This window comes from Mytilus edulis, chromosome 13 (assembly GCF_963676685.1).
Source record: "Mytilus edulis chromosome 13, xbMytEdul2.2, whole genome shotgun sequence".
NCBI classification, from domain to species: Eukaryota; Metazoa; Mollusca; class Bivalvia; order Mytilida; family Mytilidae; genus Mytilus; species Mytilus edulis.
In genome coordinates, this window is record NC_092356.1 from 56,221,862 (window position 1) to 56,246,502 (window position 24,641).

The 24,641-nt window shown below is 33.3% G+C and overlaps 1 protein-coding gene across 1 annotated transcript in view; it reads left to right on the forward strand.

Moving 5' to 3' along the window:
* Positions 1-8,627: 8,627 nt before the first annotated feature.
* LOC139500419 (uncharacterized) overlaps positions 8,628-24,641 on the forward strand; it is a 31,398-nt gene continuing 15,384 nt past the window's right edge. Inside the window, exon 1 of the mRNA XM_071289158.1 lies at positions 8,628-8,909. Coding sequence (XP_071145259.1) covers positions 8,628-8,909 — 282 coding nt within the window. The remainder of the gene's footprint in view (positions 8,910-24,641) is intronic.

The window sequence follows — 24,641 nt, forward strand, 5'->3', positions numbered from 1 at the left end:
CTATATAGAGTACAGAAATGTCCTTCTGACTAAGAAGGCAACCTGTCGAATTTTATCAACTACGGATTTAAAAGTCGATTACTAGGATATGAAATTTGACTTTTGTTTTGGACGTCAATATTGGCTCTGATTAACTTGCACGGAAAATCTACATTTAGTACATAACCTAATGTTGTTGTAATAAATATTCCATAAAACTCTATCCGTGTTAAGAGACATCGTGCTGCATAAAACAAATAGTTATAATCTTATTTCTGTTCTGGTTGAGTGTTTAAAGTCTAATAAGCTGAGTGCAGCATTTTGTGAAGAATAAGTGTTGTTGAACATAATCAACGCGTAAGTATATAAATAGATCAAAAATATAGAACGTGCTATATCACACGAAAAGCAATACAACAAGAATGCATAACACCGAGTTTATTTTGAGAGACTAGTACTTTAACCTTTTTTTTTGTACTTTGTAACAAATATCTATTATTTTTAATAAATAATTTAACACTGTACATATAATTCCTTATTTTTGTTATTTCCTTGAAAGGTGCAAAGTACACGAGGAAACTATTCAATTATATAAACCATACATCTTATATTATTTGAGGATGAACACACATTGAAACCGATAGGTAAGTTAACAAACCTGGGAAATAAACTAATTTTCTATCTGATTACCCTGAAATATCTTTTTTAGATATCACTAATTGAATATTTAAAAGATTTTGTAATTGTTTGCTACGAAGGATGTTTATGTTGTTACTTGTTATAAATCTTTAGATCGGATCTACCAAACTTTAAAGAACACAAATATGTCATTTAGATTCAATAAATACAAGGCTTTTACCATTTGTCAACTTTAACTCATTCAGTGTAAGGAACACGACATCACGTCAAAAACAAAAAGTCCTTTATTCAATATTTATCGGTAATTTGTGCATTTTTCCCTTGATGTGAACTGGCTGATAAAAGCAGTATCCGTGGACTGGTCGTGATAAAGAAATTATTGGGGCAGTTCGCAATTGACATGCACGGTAGCAGCGCGTAAGGATCTACTTTCTCTTTTATTCACAAAATTGTGCGTGATTTTTTTCCGCAGAGAGACACGAGGTTTTGGTGAACGAAACACTTGTCATTGTTTGAAAGTTTCAGTACAGTTAAGATTGAGGAAGTTAGTTAAGCCTTTTTGAACGATTGTGTGAAAATTGGAATGCAAAATGTACGAAAAACCCGATTATCTTTAGAAATTTGCATTATTTGCAGTATAAATCATTGATCGCTTTCTTTATTATGTCACTATTCACAAGGACCTACAACTAAAAAGTAAATTCTCAAAAATACCAAACTCCAAGGAAAATTCAAAATGGAATGTCTTGAATGAAATGGCAAAATCTATAGCTCAAACACATCAAACGAATGGACAAAAGCTCTCACATTCTTTACTTGGTACATGCATTGTCTTATGTAGAAAATGGTGATTGAAACATAACATAACGTCCGGCATTCTATTCCGATTTCAGTTTTTATTCATACATAGACTGGTGCTGTTCCAAGTTGTCTTCTGTTTATGTTTCTTGAGAAGTATTTGTTCAACTGTTCAGTAACTATAAAGTGTAACACTTAATAATTGCACGCAACAAGTAAAAAGTGACCAAAAAGGTACCACTATCGCACAAGAGAAGCTAGAGAAAGAAAAAAATGAAATGTACACATTTTCGACAATTTTTAAGGACCTTAATATACAATGTTAAAAGAAGATGTGGTTTTATTGTGAATATAATTTATAGTCAAATATTCATAGACTGAAGAACAAATAAGCAAACAAATACAAGATAAATTTTGAAAAAAGATGTGCCCGGGGAACCCGAATAAGACCACGTTTGATGTTTAACAATAAATATAGCCTTTATAAAGGATGAACCGGGTCGCCTTCTCCTTAATCCGCTTCTAAATTTGAGGTAACCGCACGACCTTCAATGTTTTATATTTCTCAATTCTGGTACGGGTTGAAAATTATAAAATGAACATGTCTGAAAAATATCAAGAATTTTAAGGGAAAAGAAATAGACCAAAGTTGAGTGACATCTATAAAAAATGATTGAATGAAGTCGACAAAAAAATAGCTAGTTCAGATGAGTTACAGTCAGCCAACAGATTCGTTGGCCCCTGTCTGTAAATAAAAGTCTGTGTATACAGTGCTTTTCTAAAATGGTTTGAAATCAATGTGATCGTGTTAATCATAATGAACAAGAAGCATATAACGAAAGATAAATGTTATCTACCCAACTATAAGTAAAATATTTAACGTGTCGTTGAACATCTCAAGCAATGATAAATCTGCTGATTCATATAGTATCATGTAATGCTTTATGAAAAATAAAGTAATTTGAGTTACCCGTAGGCCTTTGCTGAAATTCTATTTGAAATTGTGAAAGTCATGTGCAATGCAGAATTAATAAAACGCAAGCAGCAAAGCCATGTTGATTGCACTGCACTGAATATGACATGTTGAAAATGACTCTCAAATGGCTGAGTTTACTAATTTAGTAAATAACATACCCTTAAAAAAATATACATATATGCATGAAGTAACTGTATAAAAACAAGTTCTCATAATAAACTTTTATTCATTTTTCAGTAAACACCATGGAAGTGACAGTTTCTTTTGCTTTCTTACTTCACGGTAAGAGTAATTAGTATCAATGTACACTGTGTGTAGAATTCAAATTAAATAGAGTTAACAGACTTATATTTAATCTATTGGATTTAATGTTGAAATGATAGGAATACCAGAAATATATAATACAGAATTAAACTATAATATTTGGTCCTATATTTAAAATAGGAATTAAAATAAGGTTGATGAGATTGACCAATTTGAAACGTTTTACAACATGTTGAACGTATTTATGAAATTAGTTATTCAAAACTGGACACATCAATTGCCATTCGAAAATACTGATTGACATATTTGAACAGTAAATTTGGAAAATAATGTTTTTTTGTTTTTTTTTACTGTTGACTGTAATGAATTAAACATGTTAAAATCCATGTCACTGTGATAGATAGTGTTCTCATTGACAATCATACCATATTATGTCAGGAAAAGATCATCTATTCTTAGTTACCTATATTTGGAATAACCTTCCGGAAATTTTGACTCTAAATGCTCTTCATCTTATTTAGATTTTTCAACTATTTGGATTCAAGCATTACTGTTGAGTATATGTTGGAATTTGATGCGACTGTCATGCAAGTGAGAGGTTTAGCTAGCTATAACACTAGGTTTAATCCACCATTTTCTACATGCCTGTATCAAGTCAGGTATATGACAGTTGGTATCCATTCGTTTGAGCTGCTGATTTTGCCATTTGATTAGGGACTTTCTGTTTTGAATTTTTCTCGGAGTTCAGTATTTTTGTGATTTTACTTATTATTATACGATGATATGCACACAAACATGTTTAACCCCGCCGCATTTTTGCGCCTGTCCTAAGTCAGGAGCCTCTGGCCTTTGTTAGTCTTGTATTATTTTAATTTTAGTTTCTTGTGTACAATTTGGAAATTAGTATGGCGTTCATTATCACTGAACTAGTATATATTTGTTTAGGGGCCAGCTGAAGGACGCCTCCGGGTGCGGGAATTTCTCGCTACATTGAAGACCTGTTGGTGACCTTCTGCTGTTGTTTTTTATTTGGTCGGGTTGTTGTCTCTTTGACACATTCCCCATTTCCATTCTCAATTTTATTTACAAACAGTTTTTTCAGCGTTATGCTTCACGTTAGGAGGTTCAGGAACAATTCAGTATGCAAATATTGGAGAAAATGCTATACTGATATGTCAACAACCGAAAGGGGCAGCAAAACTTAGATGGCTCCGAGATAATTTGATTTTAACTGATGGACATGAGATAAACGATCATATTCCTCGGCACACAATGATCACGATAGATGTTAAAAAAGACGAGAGCCAGTACAACCTTGTGATTGATAATGTTACTGCAGAGGATTTTGGGGTATATCTATGTGAAATGCAATTAAGAAAACAAGTTTCACAACAACAAGTAACACTTACAGATAAAGGTAAAAATCCCAAGCAATTCAGGTTTATGATTCTAAAGATGAACTATTAATGTTAAACATAATTCAAACTACGACAAACGTAACCATAAATGCAAACCGTAAACCTGGTAATTGTTATTATTTGGAATCATGATTCCACATTTCAAAAAATCATGTATATATGTAGTCATGCTGCAAAAATGGGTCTTATCTCACTTTTACAATTATACGTTAACCTAATCTTAAACTAACACGTGTTGCTTTTATGAGTTCTGTGTTCTCGAATTTATAATAAGACCTGCAAATGTTTTGGTGTCGTCTGTCCCATTCTAGATTCAAACCAACAGGATATTTTTGGTTAAGAGAGCGGAAAAAACCTTGTATTTTTTTTATATTTACTTTTTTTGTTTCATCGAATTATAATTCTGTCTTTTGGTCATGTCTCACTGGGGCGTTGTCTCAATGTCATATACATTTACTCTCCGTATAAACTGTATAAAAATTTCAACGACAACAATCAACACGAATCACAAAACACCAACGTGAATATTGCACCTCCACTACTGCAATTAAGTGATACTTGAATCATATTTCAATGAATTAGATTTGTTAAAACAATATTTGATTAATCAAGGAAATATCATTTGAGTCATCAATGTAAACTATTTTTTTTTGTAAAGCAAACACATATTTACTCCAGAGGTACAACATTGTTTACTTTCGCGGTTTGTCCTATAATTTTTGACCTCGAGAACAACATTTTATTTTTTTTGTTTCTTTTTTCTGATATTTTGATAACTACTTTTTTACCTTTTTTTCAAAGTTTATTGCTGAAGTGTTACCTTCGATATTTTTTACACAAAAGTCCAATTAAAATATTAACAAAACAATTGATAGATTGAAATTAACTTGAAAAAAAGTCGTTTGATAAAGAAATTTGTTGAATTTTTTTCTCACAAAACTTCAGTATGGGTTTTGTTCATTGTTGAAGGCCGTATGGTGACCTATAGTTGATAATCCCTTTGTCATTATGGTCATTTTGGTCTCTTGTGGAAAGTTGTCTCATTAGTAATCATACAACATCTTTAGTCAACTCAACATTATTCAATAATTACATATGTAACCATTTTCTAGAAGTCCGAGGAAATTGTGTGTTTCGCCATTATATTTCATATTTCAATATTACTTCAGAATTCTGGCAATTAACAACAACAAATCCTGCTTCAAGCGAGTTTAAAAGGATGACAGGTAAATACTTTTCATTTTTTTTTAATTTGTTTAATTCTTTGTTGTTCGTCAGAAATGAAAATGATGATGATGATGATGATGATGATGAGGAGGAGGATGATGAGGATGAGGAGGAGGAGGAGGAGGAGGAGGAGGAGGAGGAGGAGGAGGAGGAGGAGGAGACCGATAAATGAAATCAAATTTATAAAAAATGAAAACGAGTCAGATAAACTTCTAATGTCTTGATATAGGACAGACATAGGAAAATGAAAGACTAACTGTCATGGCAATATACAATATACAAAACACAGCACACAACACTTAAAACTGATCAAACTAAACTATCAACATATGGGTTTTGTTCATTTTTGAAGGCCGTATGGTGACCTATAGTTGATAATCCCTTTGTCATTATGGTCATTTTGGTTTCTTGTGGAAAGTTGTCTCATTAGTAATCATACCACATCTTTAGTCAATTCAACATTATTCAATAATTACATATGTAACCATTTTCTAGAAGTCCGAGGAAATTGTGTGTTTCGTCATTTTATTTCATATTTCAATATTACTTCAGACTTCTGGCAATTAACAACAACAAATCCTGCTTCAAGCGAGTTTAAAAGGATGACAGGTAAATACTTTTCATTTTTTTTGTAATTTGTTTAATTCTTTGTTGTTCGTCAGAAATGAAAATGATGATGATGATGATGATCATGATGATGATGATGATGATGATGATGATGATGATGAGGAGGAGGAGGAGGAGGAGGAGGAGGAGACCGATAAATGAAATCAAATTTATAAAAAATGAAAACGAGTCAGATAAACTTCTAATGTCTTGATATAGGACAGACATAGGAAAATGAAAGACTAACTGTCATGGCAATATACAATATACAAAACACAGCACACAACACTTAAAACTGATCAAACTAAACTATCAACATTCGTGATTATCACATGTGCTCTGGTATGTCGAAAAATTCGACGCAACATATTACAATGCAAACATTTTTTCGTTAGCTTATATCGATCGCGGAAAGTCTTTTGATTACAGTTATTCCTAATAATATATATATTGATTTACATAGAGATTAATACATGGCCTTTTCAATATCAGCCTGGGTATCATCCCGAGACCCCCATATCAGCCCGAGACGGAGTCGAGGTGCTGATATGGGTCGAGGGATGATACCCAGGCTGATATGGAAAAGGCCATGTATTAATCGCTTTATCATATACTTCCGACAATAGTTTTATGTAAGGCAAATGAATAAATGCAATAACTAAAACAGTCAAAAACTTTATAAAGAAGTTAAATTATGAATGAAATATACTATAATTGTTCAACAACAGCAGCACTACCTCCTTATATAATAATAGTAACATTTCCTATAGAGGCATTTTGAAACATTGAAATTTTGGAAGAGTTTTATGATCATTACTACTCGGAGTCTCCATGTTTGTTGTACTATAAAATGATTCATAATTGTCATTGGCATTTTTTAGCAAGTACTAAACTACCCACAAAAGTTCCCGTTAATTTTGACGTCGTCATAAAAAATATCTGACGTCACAATGGAAAAGTAAACAACCGATGCCGGAAACACCGGAAGTAACTTACACGAGAGGCACTGATATGGGTTTTGTGCACGAGATGCACCTGATATGGGTTATCAGCCCGGGTGGGAAGATATGGCTTGTGCACTTCCGCTCATTACACATATGCAAAAGCTATCATATCAATGCTATAAAGTATATGATAAATGTTTTTATCTATTCCAAAATAAAATGAAGAAACAGCGTTCCCATCTGATGTATCAAATACACGAAACATCCCGACAACTCTTTCAAACACAGAAAATACTGGTAAGGATAGTACTACTTGTTTCCTTTTAATCATTTTATAACATTTGCTTCAAATGGTTACTAAAATCGTCAAACATACTGAGGATTTGTAACTCATAAAATCAAGAGTAAGTTGAGTAACTGTGTATCGACTGTTTTTGGATATTTGACATCTTTGATTTCCCCTCGTGGTGTTTTCAATTTCTAATAAAAAAAATATGCATATAGTATTCAGGAACATGTCCTATTCCATGCACATGTCGAATTCCCGCAGCATATCTATGTGATTAATGCAGTCATTAATATGTTGTTTTTGGCGACACAACATCGTCAATTTATCAGAAACACTAACTGCAGAACTTTTTGAGACGCGTTTTCGTTTGCCTAGTGGTTCTCTCCATATATATTTAGCGATATCACATAAAATAAACCAGGAAATATGTATACATTTATCATATATTTTTATAGAAATAAGAGTTGCTATAGCCGATCTTTCGATTTAGCATCGGTAGTGTAAAGCGTGGAAAAATAAGGTTTTAAATATTACTGAATAATTGTTGAGACTGATATTTGAATTTTCGTCAGTCTTAAAAAAGTTCAACAAGCAACAGTTTATTAACACCACTGGATAAAAAAATCATCAAAAGATGTCTGCAGGTAAACTTTAAATACGGTAAAACACAAGAAAGATATGTTGTCATCATGACAACCTGGCTATATATAGTTCCATATGACCTAATGTATGTTAAATCTAAAGGAGAAACAGACAAACTTGCCATTTTAATTTTCGTGGATGATGTCGTAATATATGTCACCTTGATAGTTTTTAATCTCCCAAATAACTTTATATGGATGTCCTGGGATAACTGGTTTTATTTATTTTGTCCTTGAACTGCAGCAGTAACCCGATCTAATCATTTCCGAAAAGACATGTAAGCGGTAAAATAATGGAGATTATCAGGAATCGAAAGGTGGGCAGGTTTCGGTGGACAGAATTTCTTTGTCACGTTTGAGCGAGTAAAAAATCGGACACATTTGAACGAAAGAAATAAAAGTACCCTTTTTGACTGTATATGAATTCAGAAACATTTTGGAGCGACATATACTCGTTTTAAAACTGTTATGTTTTGTTTACAATTAAGGATAAGTATTTTTGCCTGCATGTTAACATTATTAATAAAAAAGTAAAATTTTAAATGTCGAATTAGGTATTTATGTTTTTGGCACATGAGGACTGCAAACGAAAAAAATAAGAATAATTTAAATGATTAACCTCCATGCAATTATGATCTATGTATAATCTGTAGTGTATCGGTTCTTTTTAAAGAAATACTATTTATTTCAGTGTCAACAATTGACCAACAGTTTGCCTATGGGTTATTTGCTGCGGGTTTTGTCGCTGTGTTATTGGTATCTATAGGATGTAATATTTGCATAAGTAACTACAGAAATAGGTTGATACAATCACATGTAGGACAACAAAACATTAATAAACAAAATATGAAAATTCTTGATGAAAGCATACATGAATTAGGATCAATTGATGAGATTAGTAATGTCTCGTCCAAATATGAGACAATCAATGAAATTGACTTGGCAGTGCTTAATAATACAAGTCACGAAAGCCAAAAAATATCACCCCTATTTGAACCTTCTTACTTAGAGGTGATTGCAGATGATGCTGTCTCTACTGAAGAAACGATAGAATCTCCTGGTAAATCAAAGCTTAAAATGAAAACGTTAAATTCAGAGGAACAATATACATATGATATAGATGCTGAGGTAGACTCATATCGTTCTATAAATTTCGAAAACTGTCAGGAGTCAAACATATCTTCATCATCGAGTAAATCAATTCATGTAGACATTGAATGTGTCAATAAACTTATTGATAGAAAGATCTTTTCAACAAAGAAAAGGGAATTCATGAACCCTTATTTAACGTTAAATACAAGTGAAATGAACAACAGTCAAAGCTACTACACAACGATAAAACCCGACACTAAAAGCTCGATCACAACGGGAAAACCGCCGTTCAAAGCGATCAAAAGACATTCTTGTCCCTAACATTTTATGGTGTATGACTCCATATATTTTGTTGGAAATGTATTTGTATTATAGGAGACTCGTATTTATACATTTCAATTGGATTGTTTGTGTATTGTAATATGTATGAACTTGAATACAATTTTTTTTTATTTTAATGAAGGTTATACCATTGCTTATGATATGTTTCCATTGTAAGGGTTAAATTTTCATTTGTAAATGGTAAGGATTAATGAACATTTTAAATGTATTGTAAATTAGTTTGTCTGTCACAAGGTTTGGTTGTGAAATGTGATTCTTTTTTTATTTTGAGACTTGATGTATGATAGTAGTTTCCTTTGTATAATAATCATACATTTCAAATATTTTTTTTTATCAATTAATGTCATCAGAACAACACGTCAGAGGAAATTTAGAAAATGTGACATCCTTTTAACAAAGACAAAGCATAGCACAAGTTTTATTGATTGATAGTCAGACATTCCTTGAAAGTTCAATTCGGCTAAAATTAAAGAAACACATATCACGTTTTCGTCTGTACGTAGTTTAACAAAACAAGGACTAAATAGATTTATATGGAGCACAACATTGTGTTGAACGGAATGACTAAAATCATAAAAATTTATAATATACACAACTTTAAATTGTGTAAGCATTTATCTTTACAGCCTTTGTAAGATTTATAATGCATCTTTTAGGAGGGACTATTAGTCTCTAAGAATAGTCAATGCATTTGTGAGTTAGTGAGTTAATTCGGTTGTTTTTAGAGGAGTTCGTTCACTGAATGAATTTTTAGTTATTTCACTGTCCAATCCCGCCGTTGAGGACTATTCGTTTGAATAGCAAAGAATGAGAAGAGTTTAAACTAGTGCATTACCTTCCATTTCAAAAGTTGTTAATGCAGTCTAGCTCAGCCTGATTGGAATAGTAATTAGGGAGCAACAATTTGACTCCAAGGGGGAGTCGAATATTTGTTTTCGCGCAAAGCGCGATCAATCCTTTTTTTTAACGCTATTAATCAAATTATTTTTTTCCAATATTAAACACTATAAGGTATGGGAAAAATCTGAATTCAGATTTTTTTTTGGTCATCTGCTTAACCAGATTATTTTTGTCTCATCAAAATGGGGATTAAAATATCTTTATTTAGAAGAAAAAAAGTATACCCCCTTTCCTTCTGAAAATCAAAATGTCATTCCCTTCATGAACGATGAACAAAATGAAATAGAAATGACTATACATTTTCCTACAGTTGTTTTGCTTGGAAATATGTTTAATCATGTCAAAATCAATAATAGTCTAAAAATAATCATATATATGTGGCACTTGATGTTTAGTAATTTCCTTAATTTCATAAAGGTCTATTTCCGTGTATATAACAAACATCAAACATTTGTCCTTTGACCTTGCACGAATTCAACATGCAACCATTGCAATCAGTTAACCGATCTCCTCCAGTTTTTTGGAATGAAAGAAGATTTTGATTTACCTTCATAATGGATAGTAGTGATATGTTTCCTTTTTATCACAACGTCCTTTGAAACTACACGTGTTGTTTTTGGTTTAAGGGCAAATAAACACAGAAGAAATAGAGCATGAATCCCACTGCAACATTTCTTTGAATTCTAAACGTACCTTTTATCGGACAAATAGATCCAACTGACGTCATTTTTTTGCAAATCAAAACAGTATCACCCCATTATAAGATTGACATACCGAAAAATGCAGTAAAGTTTAATTGGTTAGGTTTAACCTTTAACAAGTGTCATAGCAAATTTATGCTACAAATCATGTATAGACAAGCCTTACTCACTAACATATTTAATCCCCTCAAAGCTACTCTTTTTTTGAATTACATAAGTTAATTCGTAATAGGCGTGCTATATATAGAAAATGTCATTTGGAACAACCCCCCAGTGACATAATGTATGTATTTTGTTTTTAGGAAACTCTGCAGATAAAAAATCTTTTGAGGAATTGAAGTTTCTTTATTTCATACAAAACTCTTGAATATGGCATGCAAACTACCGAAAATAAAATCAAAATACATTATAATATATTATTAAAACAATAAATAAATGTATTATCAACATGAAAGTTATTATTGAATGCATTGGCAATGCTTTACATTTTGTCAATAAAGGGGATCAGAAGGTGGTCCTATCATTTGTTTTACAAGAACTTTTTCGTATCAGTTTTTTCAAAGAATGAAATATCATGTAATTGGAATGCATTATATCTGAATCCAAATATTGGGTATGTTAAACAAAACATAATGTTATATATAATGAATTTTTCATGAACTTTTCACAATTGACATGAAACATCCGGTTTTGTTACAAAGTCGTACACAACGGCACCGATTACATTCATTGTGATACGGATATATGCCCTCACTGATTGCATGACTTTGACCTGTGTACCAGGAAAAATTAGTGTACAATATTCTACAGACCTTTTATTCCTTGCACTATGTACATGTATTTATATATTTGTTAAGGGGCCAGCTGAAGGACGCCTCCGGTTGCGGGAATTTCTCGCTGCATTGAAGACTTGTTGGTGACCTTTTGCTGTTGTCTGTTCTATGGTCGAGTGGTTGTCTCTTTGACACATTCCCCATTTCCATTCTCAATTTTATTATGTACATGCATTTTCGTTAGAGGTCAAGTATCTCTTTATACCATATCCTCTCATTAAAAAAAATATAATAAAAATATTTCGAATCATATTCGACTTGTTACTGCTAAAATAAATAAAGTTAAAAAGATATAGGAAACTTAATGAAAACATCTTTGTTGTCTTATGTGATATTTATTTACTGTTTGATCAATTTAATACGGTTAATCCTAATGGTACACGTCATGCAAAAATCTTAAACCACTCCAGTAATTGCTTTTTAGACACTGGATGTAGTATAAAGGCGCTAACAAGCAAAGGTCAATGTCGACACAGTGCACTGTGACACAGTGACAATTCATTCCTGGATTCAGTAGAGCAAGCCCGGGAGCAAGACCTACTGCATAGTACTTTGTTGTAAACAAAAATAGACACTAACATTTTTTGAAATTCCCTTCTCTAATTGTTGTGCTTATTTCATTCGTCTTGAGCAGTGTAAGAAAAATATATTTACTTACAGAGAAATATCTGTTCTCATAAATTATTGGTCAATATTTTTAAATAATGACGTTAAACTTTCTTGATTTCTTTTTAATTTCCTATTGTGACGGCATGAATAAAGACGATCATGCCTGATGACGTCATATAAATAAAGAACACAACCTTCTGGAAATATTTGAAAAAGACTGCTAAAAATCATAAGAGAAGCAGATTCGATTCCACCACTATAACTCATGTACTTCGATATTTCTGCAATCTCAACAGTTAAATTTTAATTATTTAAATATGAGCTTCGCGTATTAAAAATTAAAATATAATTGCCTCGAGTGGAGAAATGTCTATCAAACAAAAATACGTCGTTACAACTATGTATGTGTTAAAACTGAAATATGATTTAACATAAATGTATATTAAAATTTACAACACGTACAAGAGCTTTATTTCGAATAATACACTAGTCATTGTGAGCTTAAACATGCTAAAGAGACCAGTAGCTTACAGATCTGGAGCACTCGTCTGCATAACAAAAATAAAGAACCAGTTTCTTAGGTAAAAAACCATCAGATAGGCATTTGACTCTGCACTGGAAATCTTCAATGTTGAAACTACATTGACACTGAAGTTGAAATCCTCCCTACGTAGATTTTACGGACGCCATCACGAGTTGGTTAACCTGTATGGAATAGCCGTTTCAAAGATGATATCGGATATGTTCCGTACGTCGTAAAAACAATCCCCTTTCATTTCATGACGTACCGAATTTGACTATTTATCGGATTTGTTATAACATGAGCAACACGACGGGTGCCACATGTTGAGCATGATCTGCTTATCCATCCGGGGCACCCGAGATATCCCTATTTTTTGGTTGGGTTCGTGTTGCTTATTCGTTAATTTTCTGTGTTGTGTCATGTGTACTTTCGTTTGTCTGTTTGTCTTTTTCATTTTTAGCCATGGCGTTGTCAGTTTATTTTCGATTTTTGAGTTTGACTGTCCCTCTGGTATCTTTCATCCCTCTCTCTTGACACCACTACAGACATAAGAGAATGTATGGGAACGCTTTTTAAGATACGGCATATTAACAACCTTATCTTAGAACCCAAACTATGTTAATTAAAAAATAGCTTGGAATGCGACAATGACCCAGTTGGCGAAAGGAGCAAGGCTAGTCTCTAAATGAACACGTAAATGTCATAACTATGTCGGATGACAGAAGTGTAGTGAAGGTGTCTATAAAACTGAAATGGTAAAGCAGATGGACACTCAGTGAAACAGGGATACAGCTATAAGATCTGTTATATATATTGCTTGGGATATAGTACAACTAGAATTCCCTTAGCTCCAAATAGGAAGAATATAAACAGAACAAAAACGGCTACAATAGGTCAAACAAATACAGAAACCTCATATGTCAATCCCTCACGCCATATATGCATGCGGTAAAGAGTAAATGACAGAACACTACTTCAATCATGTATTGCTCAAAGCTCAAAATACCATCAGAAAAGATGGGACTTGAAAAGACAAATAAATATACCTTAAATTCCACTAAACATGCAAATACTACTTTCATATTCAAGAAGAGAAACATATCAAAACACTGCACAAGTTATAGGGAGAATTCTAACTAAATCAGTGCGTTTTCAAGAAATGACGATCCCTGACTCTTGATCCTGTGCCTACACAATCTTTCTTCAAGTACTGTTAGAAATTTCTGTGAGAAATGATTTACCATGCAGGGAAACTATTCGTACAAAAAAGACAAGTTGTGTAAATTGTGACCTAAGAACCAGGATCAGGAAATCATGACGTCTCAAGATCAACGGCGTCTAACGCATTGAACCATTTTTGGGAGTAAAAGCTGATGATTTCTTTGATAGGGTTCAACCGTCAATATCACTTTCTATATCATATTGTTAATAGCATGTCGGACAGTCAGATTTATTGGCGGAGTTAACCAAAGTACCAAGCAAACCACAGACATGAGGCAGGAAATCAAAATGGCATTAACCACATAAAATATCTGACGTGAAAGTTGACCTTTAATTGTAAGACTGTCTATTGAACAGTAGATTCAGGTTAGTTACTTACTACAGTTATCGGATCTCAACCTCTGTGCACACTGCAGGTAATCTCCTATGAACTTTACAACGGTTTTTTTTTATCAGTAAGAGCCATTTGTGTTCTTAAATTGTGTGCAGAATTTCAAGCAAATAATTTCTAATTTTCTTTCTGTTGTATTTGGACTTGAGACGAAATTTATCCGTAAGCTCAGAAATGATACGAAACAACTCACGACTAAGACTTATCGTTAGTATACTTTTTTTACGTACGATTAATCATAATCGTAAGGTTTTTTTATGAAACCGACGCCAGACTATCTCGAGCCAATAGATACGTTTCTGGTTGTTTTTGATGAACTGACTTGAGTTAATGAAATACACTAAAGCTACGACTCCTGTTTTAGCTTACCTGATATTTTATTTAGGTAAATATAAAAAAGAAGATATGGTGTGAGTGCCATTGAGACTTTTACAACTTTACACAAGTGAACAAATGAGGCATGAATTAACAACAATAGATCACCATTACGTACGTACGGTTATCAACAATCCTTCTTCAAGCTATTTAATTTAAATTTCTAAAGTTTTCCTCTAAAAATGAACCTTAATAAATTGAATTTAAGATTGGGTTTATTTTGTCAGTGCATATTGTGCCGGCTTCAGCAAAATAGTGATTTATATACAGTTTTGCTATTTTGCCCTTCTTAAGATTAATAAGAGGTATATATATTATGAATAGAAAAAATATAGATAAATTGCTTGATTGTAAGTTGTTCAACGTCCAGTGGCAAATATTTCCTGCATATTCAGGACGAGAACAAGTTAACAATAAATGCAATAGGTAGATCGTGTAATATTAGAGGTCATCCGGCATGTTGGTCGGGGAAATTTAGACTACCACTAAAAAAAAAAGGGTATATTGAATAGGGACATTAATTTTACCTAGCAACAGGCTATCTACGGACCCCTAAAAGAGTTGTTGCAAGGGTTCTAAAAGTGCAAAGAGCGTGGTACTATTACACAAGGCATCGGATTTAACGTCCCCATACTGACCGGACGTGGCTGCAAAGTTGATACATCCCGCACAAACAAACATATCCCAAATTTGGCAAGCGTTTTACTGCAGGTTGGAAGAAGGTCAAGTGACCGTATGTCTATTCCCTAGTCACCCTTAGGGTATATATAGAAACATACACTTAAATTAGAAATCTTGAAGCAAATAAGTCTCCTCTTAAGCATGTATTCAAGTGCATATCACAATTGTTATTGATAATTCTTTATTCTTATAAGAAGTCTCTAAAACATGGGTTTATTTTAAAACATTGTTAAAGTAATCTATTGTTCAATTTGATTCTATTAATATTCTTTTCTTTAATATGAAGTCTGTAAAAAAAAAATTGTAATCAAAATAGAATAAAATACCTGTTCGAAGCAAAGCATGCAAACTCAAATCATGAAAAAATGTTAAAGTCAATATTTACTACATTCACGATCTAAACACGCCTTCGAGTAAGAATTATTAACTTGATCCTTATCACATAGAGTAGCAACGGCGATATCAGTCAGCTAGGTGATCATGAACAGGGTACACGTTTTGCTCGAAATCTAAAATGTTCAGAATCGTGTATTTTTTTCTAAACTCCATTGTTTTTAAAAACAAAGATCTGGCTTCTACGTTAAAGCTAGGTTCACACTGCCGATCAGATCAACTCGATGATCCCGATTGTCCAAATTTCCACGACCAAGCTAAACCAAATTCTTGATCGGGCCTGTTTACGACTTCTACCCGACCGCCATCCAACTATACACGACCTTCATTTCGACCATTCACGACTCCTTAACGACTCTATCACGACTCCATCCTGACAACAGAATTAATACTTATTCGATAACTCCGATCAATTCACAATCTTTAATCGACTAGCTAGACCAAATCAACTATTCACGATCTCAGCCTGATCTCGACCAGACCAGATCGACCTGATCGTATATGGGTCGTAGGGATAATCGGGAATTGGTCGGGTATGCAAATATTTAGTATAAAAACGTTCGAATGTTTTTATTCCCTGCCGCTTCGGAGTGGGCATTATGTGTTACCCTTGTTCGTCCGTACGCACTTACGTCCCGACATGACCCTTTATAATTTTATATATGCTAGCTGGGTCATTATTGGTGTCCCATGGACACATTCTCAGTTTATTTGGTTATATTCAGTAGAAGGTCCAAGTAAAATCATGCATTTAACATATCTACAGAGAAATAAAGCAGTTGGATTTGTAGGCAAGGTGGTAAGAGCTCAGAGAGACAGGTTAATAGCTGTGACGGAGCTTGTAGAGTCTATTGAAGACGTAGAAGATGGTGTAGACATCAACAGGCGCCGAGAAATCTAGGTGAGGCAGTGGCTGACACAACGACCACTGTGTGGACAGTTTAAAAGACTTGCACTAACTCAGTAAAGAGGAAGCAATGCTTATTAAAACTTCCTCATAGTTGACACTGATATGTAATGGTAGTTTTATTGCTTTCTTTTGGAAATGACACCATAAAATGAGATTTGTCACTGAATTAGTACTTATGTTAGATAGCAATATATATAAAGATGTTTATTTTTTTTGCTGTATGACAACAACCTGTATTTGCCTAAAATTATAGCAAAAAGAGGGCAAAGATGTCTAATATTTCTCCAAAATTTGACCCAAAGTAGAATTTCAATCCCCTGGAGCTTACCTTTTCTAAAACAGTTTACAACTTTACTAATATATATCAAGAGATCAAGTGTGCATTTCTTTCAAACCAAAGTTTCGTAAACGTTGTGTGCCGTTTGATATATACTGTGTTAAACGTAACAGAAATAGAAACAAATGTATCGTTTGGTTAGAGGGGATTGAAATTTTGAGTTATATTAGACAATGTTTTGAGTTATGACAGGCAAGAACACGTTTAGATAACTGATTTAATGTTAAAATTAGAAAGAAATGCATCGTTTGAAATAACAAACGACGAATGACAAACTGTAGACGCATTTGCAGCGAGTGTATAGTTTGTGAAAGTGTATGCAAACTTGCAAAAGTATGTTAGAAACAAATAATCAAAACGTGTGCTCGCTGAATAGTTTGTATCGTTACTGTTAGAAAGAAATTCGCACCAAATAAAAAATATTTGTCTTGCGTCTCATTTTTTCTGTGAAACTACGACAAAAAGTCCGAATAAAAAAAAATACTGTAAGGTGACCTATAGTTGTTATTGATAATTTTTGTGTCAGTTTGTGTTCTGTAAAGAGCTGTCTCATAGGCAATTGTACCACATCTTCTTTTTTTATGCTACAAACATTTCTGGACAAACTGAAAATACGGACAGACAAAACAGAAAATAGCCAATAAAACAGGTAAAATATCTTGATGTTCTTAAAAACCATTAAAGATAACTAAGTCATCAGCAGTCTAACAATGAATATTATTGCACAAGTACTTTAATATTTGAAAAATCCGCCAGTGCCAAAATTGCAGGATTTTCTTCCCTTCCAGCACATCTGAGATCATCCCAGATTTTATACTGTACATGGAGGAATTTTTATACATTTAAAAATAATGTTGCCAATATATTTTTGCGGAAGCCGAGTTATGAGTGTTATTCAGATCTGCACACACTTTTAGAGAATCGTGTAACAGTCATGTGTTCTGGTAAATGGCCGAGTAGAGATCGAAGAGTGGTCGAATGTGAACGCGAAGGTATTGGGTATTGGTCGAGTTGGTTTGGGATAATATAAATATACAAGTCGCGGTGATCTGGAAGCGACCGGGCATTGGTCGAGTTAATTTGGAAAGGATCGGACATTAGTCGAGCAAAGGTAGAAATGATCGAGTACTGATTGGTCAAATTTTTGTATTCCGACCAAACTCGATCTCTACACGACCCTTGCTCGGTCAATTCGACCGCTACTCGACGAATTCTTGATCTCTTTTCCAGTGACTTGCTTTTTGATCCTTACACGAATGTTTTTGACATGTCAAAAACTCTCGGGTAGAAAGTCAGATCGATGACGAGCAAGGTAGACTATCCCGAACATTATTGTCGATTGAGTCAGACCAGTCTTCCGATCAAGTAATTTGTCTTGATCGGGCTGTGTGAACCTAGTTTTAACATATTTTTTTATCAACGCCAACCTGTACGATATGTGGTCCAGATTAACTCGACCAATGCCTGATCGCTTCATGATCACCGCGACATCTATATTTTTTTCCATCCAAGACCAACTCGACCATTACCCGATCTCTACGTATATGCGACCACATTCGACCACTCTTCGATCTCTACTCGGTCATACACGAGTATGCATGACTGCTATACGATTCTCTAAAAATATGTGCATCTCTGACTAACTCTAATATCTTTCCTTCTGCAAACGTCACTATTTATTTTTAACTGTACTTTTGGAAGAAGATGTAAAATTTTAAAAGAGAGACCAAAGATATCAAAGGAAAAATCAAAGCAAAGGTCGAAAACAAACCGACACAACTAAAGCGAAAAACAAAAGCCGACGAGAAGACAAACAGAAGTATACATAACACAACAAAGAAAACTAAAAGCCTTACAACACGAAACCAAATACAACCAGGGATGATCTCAGGTGTGATCTCTGGTGTTCCGGAAGGGAAGTAGATCCTGCATTTTGATCGAAGAGAATTTTTCAAATATGAAAGTAGTCGAGCCTTCAAAGTTAGTTTTAAGAACATCAATATTATATTTTAAATATTAATGGTGTTTTTTTTGGTTAGCTGTCCTTACTTTTCGTAAGTCCAGAAATTTTTGTAATATAAACATATTATTATAAGAAGATGTGATATTATTGCCAATTAAACAACTCTCCAGAGGACACAAAATGACATAGAAATTAACAACTATATGTCGACATATGGTCGAATGTTAACAAAAACGTTTTTCATTCGCTTTTTGACACAGTTTTCATAAATAAAAAATGAGACGATAGAAAAAAAAAATTGAACTCGTGATGGATATATTTTGAAAAAGGTACCCTTCAGGGGATTGAAATTATTTTTAGGCCAAATTTTGGTAAAATATTTGCCATCTTTCCCCCTTCTTGCAATATTATTAGTAAAACATGCAGGTTGTTGCCATGGATTTACCAAAAAGAAATATCTTGAACCCTTCAACTATTGGGTATCAGATTTATTGAAAATACTGATTACATACATATGCACATATATGAAACAAACATTGGGCGTAACTTGTAAGAAAGCAATGAAGAGGGGATTGTAAAATTTATGTATATTGCTATCTAACATCAGTACCAATCCAGTGATAAATCTCTTTTTGAAGAACAGAGCAAAAAAACTTCCATAACAAATCAGCGTCCTAATTTACTTTAAGAAAGATTTTATAACCAATGGGGTTCTCTTTGTTTAGCCCCTGCAAGTCTCTCATACTTTTGATTTTGCCATTTGATTAGGGACTTTCCGTTTTGAATTTTCCTCGGAGATCGTATTTTTGTGATTACAACTTATACTGCCAACAGAGTGGTCGCCGTGGCAGCCGCTGCGTAGCCTAGATTTCTCGGCACCCTTTCATGTCTACCCCTGTTTGTTCGTCTTCTTTGCTCTCTTCAAGCTCCGTCACAGCCATCAACCTGTCTATATGAGCTCTAACCACCTTGCCAAACAATCCAACTGCTTTTGTCCATGTAGATATTTTAAATGTATACCTACATTTTGTACTGAATCAAACAAATAAACATGTGTCCATGGGACACCGAAATAATGCCCCAGCTTGCATATAACGTTATAAAGAGTCATTACCCAAGAATTCGCACTTGATCTGTGTTTTATGGTATTGCGTTTCATAAAATTTGGGTTAGGCAAAACTAAATTAGAGAACGAAACTAATTATTGGAACGTACAAACGGACAAGGGTAACACTTTATCCCCCCGCTGCAGCGGGTGATATAAAAGAGGGACGAAAGATACCAGAGGGACATTCAAACTCATAAATCGAAAATAAACTGACTACGCCATGGCTAAAAATAAAAAAAAGACAAACAGACATACAATAGTACACATGACACAACATAGAAAACTAAAGAATAAACAACACGAACCCCAGAAAAAACTAGAGGTGATCTCAGATGCTCCGGAAAAGTATATAAAAGAATTCAAACGTTTTTATTCTGAAATTGTACATACCTGACCAATGCCCGACTATCCGTACGACCCATATACGATCGAGTCGATCTGGTCTGGCCGAGATCAGGCTGAGATCGAGTACAGATGATTTGGTCTAACTAGTCGATAACAGATCGTGTAGAGATCGTGAACTGGTCGAATATGTATTCAATTAGTGGTCGGATTGGAGTCGTGTTGAAGTCGTTAAGGAGTCGTGAATGGTCGAGTTATGGTTGTGTACAGTCGTGTTGCAGCCGGGTAGAAGTCGTAAACAGGCGCGATCAAGATGTTGGTCACGCTTGGTCGTGGAAATTTTGACAATCGGGTCCTTCAAGTTGATCTGATCGGCAGTGTGAACCTAGCTTTATAGCGACAACAGTAGGTAACACGATCATTTGGTCTTGCTGACCGGACAAAATACGGCTTTAATCTCTCAAATTTTTTTTGGTTCATTTTAATGTTTGGATTGTTTATACAAAAGTCATTACACACTTCAGTTTGAGATTTATCAAGTATATGTAGAGGATGTTTTAAGAATTGTTTGGGGGTCGATACGGATACGCTTCGTGTAATTTTTGTTTCCAGACGGACGGGATGTATTAGGATCTGTCCAAAAATTATACGCGATTTTCTTTACATCGTCAGTAATATAATCTTTCCTCGTTTTTTCTCTCAAAATATCTCCAGCATGACTTTTGAGAAGTAAATATTTGGGTACGTACTCTTTTCACATCTTGAAAATTTTGCTTGATCGACTACATGTATCTCTTTAAGATCATTTAGAACAGCATTGCCAAGTTGAATGTCCGGTTTTTTTCTTCAGGCGTCACGGCAAACGTTATTTTATCAAGCGATTGAACAGTTGGGGATTGCTTTTTTGATTACCTTAGCCGTATTTGGTACAACATTTGGAATTTTGGGTCCTCAATGCTCTCCAACTTTGTACTTGTTTGGCTTTATAACTATTTTGATATGAGCGTCACTGATGAGTCTTATGTAGACGAAACGCGCGTCTGGCGTATTAAATTATAATCCTGGTACCTATCTAAGCACTAAAATGGCTTCTTTTAAACAAGCATTCCTTTTTTTAAAACTCAATCATATTGTTTTGGTAATGATTTTAATATGAATTTAGTAAAAGCAGATTTTAAATATGAAAGCAGAAAAAGGCACAGAAAAACAGAGAAAGATGTAAACAAACTACTAAATGAAGAAAAAAGACAGAATGAATGCATTAAAACAAAACTGTCACAATTGTGGTTATTCCGAAACTTCCGCGGTCAAAAAAAAGAAAGAAAAGAAAAACAGTTTAAAGCTGATACACGACTTTATGAAATTGAACGAAAAAAAATTATAGAAAAACTCAAAATAAATATTCCACTATAAACACTATAAATGACATTACCAACCCTTTTTCTGTTTGGTAGTGCCGGTTCATAGTTGTTCGTTTTTATGTAGTGTTTTGTGGACTGTTGTTTGTCTTTCTTTTTGTCTTTCTTTTCGTTTAATCTATTACACTTCAACTGGATTATCAATTTTTGAATATCCGCCTCTTTTCTTTTACAGGTTACTGATAATTAACGAAAGACGTTAAACTTGCGGCATGCAAATTATGATGACGGACGTACGGACTCCCCTTAAACATTCACCAACTAATTAAAATGCGTAATGTATAGTATATATATATGTATGATCCTTTTTTATGACTACAATTGATACAGATCAATGCACTAAATGAACATCATATGTCAGTCATTGTAACGTCAATTTCCACCTACAAGAATTGGAAAACCTTTACAAATAGCTAGAGTAATAAGTATGCATAAGTCATAATTTTAAATGTCTTTTTTGTTGTTTGGCTTTCGATCGGTTCACGCTTTCCATGTATACAATGATGTATGAACTATTTGAATTGCCACTGGACATAAAACAACATATATATATGATAAAAAAGGTCATGCCGACTACACGGTATTGGGTTTTCTAATTGTTGGCGATCTGAACGGTTATCTATTATTACTTTCATCTACATTTGTACTTTATGTGAACTTTGGTAAATAGTTGTCTCATTGGCAATCATATGTTTGAAATGCAATAAATTAAATGCGTTTTTCTTGTATCACTGATAGAATATTGAATAGAATAAATGCCTTAATTAAATGACTTTTTGTCGTTGAACCGGATCATATATAAATAAATATTAGATAACCTTTTAAACAAATGTATACTTAGTTAAATATAATGGGAATTCCCAACTTAAGTTATAAAAATAATCCTGCAATACTTGCACGTTAGAAAGCTTCATCACTTGTATAAGGTAAGAAGTGATATTTTATATTCGATATTTCTTTTCTTTTCTTTTTCTATTTTGATATGCCTGTTCACATGTATGAAAAAGATGAATGAAAAGATATCGAAACAAGAAAGGAAATCTATGCAATTATAAAGTATGTTTACCTGTTAACACTCCTTCAAATATTTCTTTGAATCTTTTAATGATTTAAAACTAATTTCTCCGAAATTATTTAAATTTAAAAGAACGTTAAATTTCATTTTTATATAATAATTTTATATACTGTTAAGTTTATTACCGTTAAATATTATATTGTCAATTTGTGAACTACAGGCTTTCCTTATAATTCGGTAAGTTGTATTTATGCAATACAAAGCATTTTCTAATTTTAGGCATTTTATAAAATGCCCGAAAACTTTAGGCATTTTCTAAAATGCCTACAAGATTCAATCATTTTACATAATGACTGATTTTTCTAGGCATTTTGAAAATGCCTTGAAATCATTTTAATATTAAAAAAATAAAATTGAAAGCTTTGAACACCGTAGCAGTTTAATTTTTGATTACTGAATTAAACGAAAATTAATCCAGAACACATTTTACCGAATTATTTAAAATTCACACAAGCAATTATTTATTATTTCCCAAAATTTTTGGATGACAGAACTGTTACACAATATTTTTTTTGTCCTGATAATTTGCAAATAAATTGTTCAACCACATTTGGTGAAACCTGAATCATCACACATTCAGCTCTTTCATTACCTTTAATTTACTGATAAAACACTTAAGGTTCGACGATATTGGGTTTCGCATTAATTAAGCGCACACGTCACACATAAATATCTTATTTTTCATATATTTTAATAAAAATTAAAGTACATTATCATGATCAGTTTGACCTGAACCTATTTGCTTACAGCTTAAAATGGACTGAGGGATATCTGCCCATGACGGATCATGCATGTAAACCAGGAGATGCTTATCCTGTCAAAACACTGTAATTTGTCTTTATATGTCGATTTTGTAATATTTTAACCACAGTCAACTACTGTCTCATTCATTTATCAGATTACAAAGACCAGGGAATTCCCTTGAGGCAATGAAGATTTTATCAAGAAACTTTTAGCTATGCAATACAATAAAACACGTACGGACTTGTATGGTGGAACCGATGCTATAAAGGGGAATATTTGGACGTTGATGCATAAATTCTAACTATTTCTAAATGGCAACATAAAATATATTGCCACATCTTTTTGCACGTCAAGAACTCTATTATAATGACTGCTCTGCAGCTGGAACTTTTTGTCCCCATCTAAAATACATTTATTTTAATTGCAAGCGGCAGTCGGAATTTTTGGTCTTTCTCCAGGTCAATTCACTGAAGAAATAACCAATACGAATTAAAACAAAATTGTTCACGTCCTAAAAATGCATGACAAATGTGCTACTGATAGCAAACAAATAAAAATCAGACAATTAAAAACAAATTTCTTTTTCTCTGCTTCTTATGTCTCACTCTACTGTTTTGAATCTAGATTTTCCAAAAAAATGTTTGTTAATTTTTGTTCTATAGACAGATCAATTTAGTCCGGCGGCTACAAGCATATTTCAGACGAATTGTGCACATCCTGCTACAAGCATGAAATTTGGCATAGATCTTCCTCAACTACTACTCTTTTATTTCAGATAGGGAGGCATTTGAAAAAAATGTCTCACTTCCGGTAAAATCCAAAATGGCGGACTTCATACTTAAATCAGCCTAATATCGAAGGCTAGTATTTGAAAAGGTGTTATTATCATGCTACAATCATAC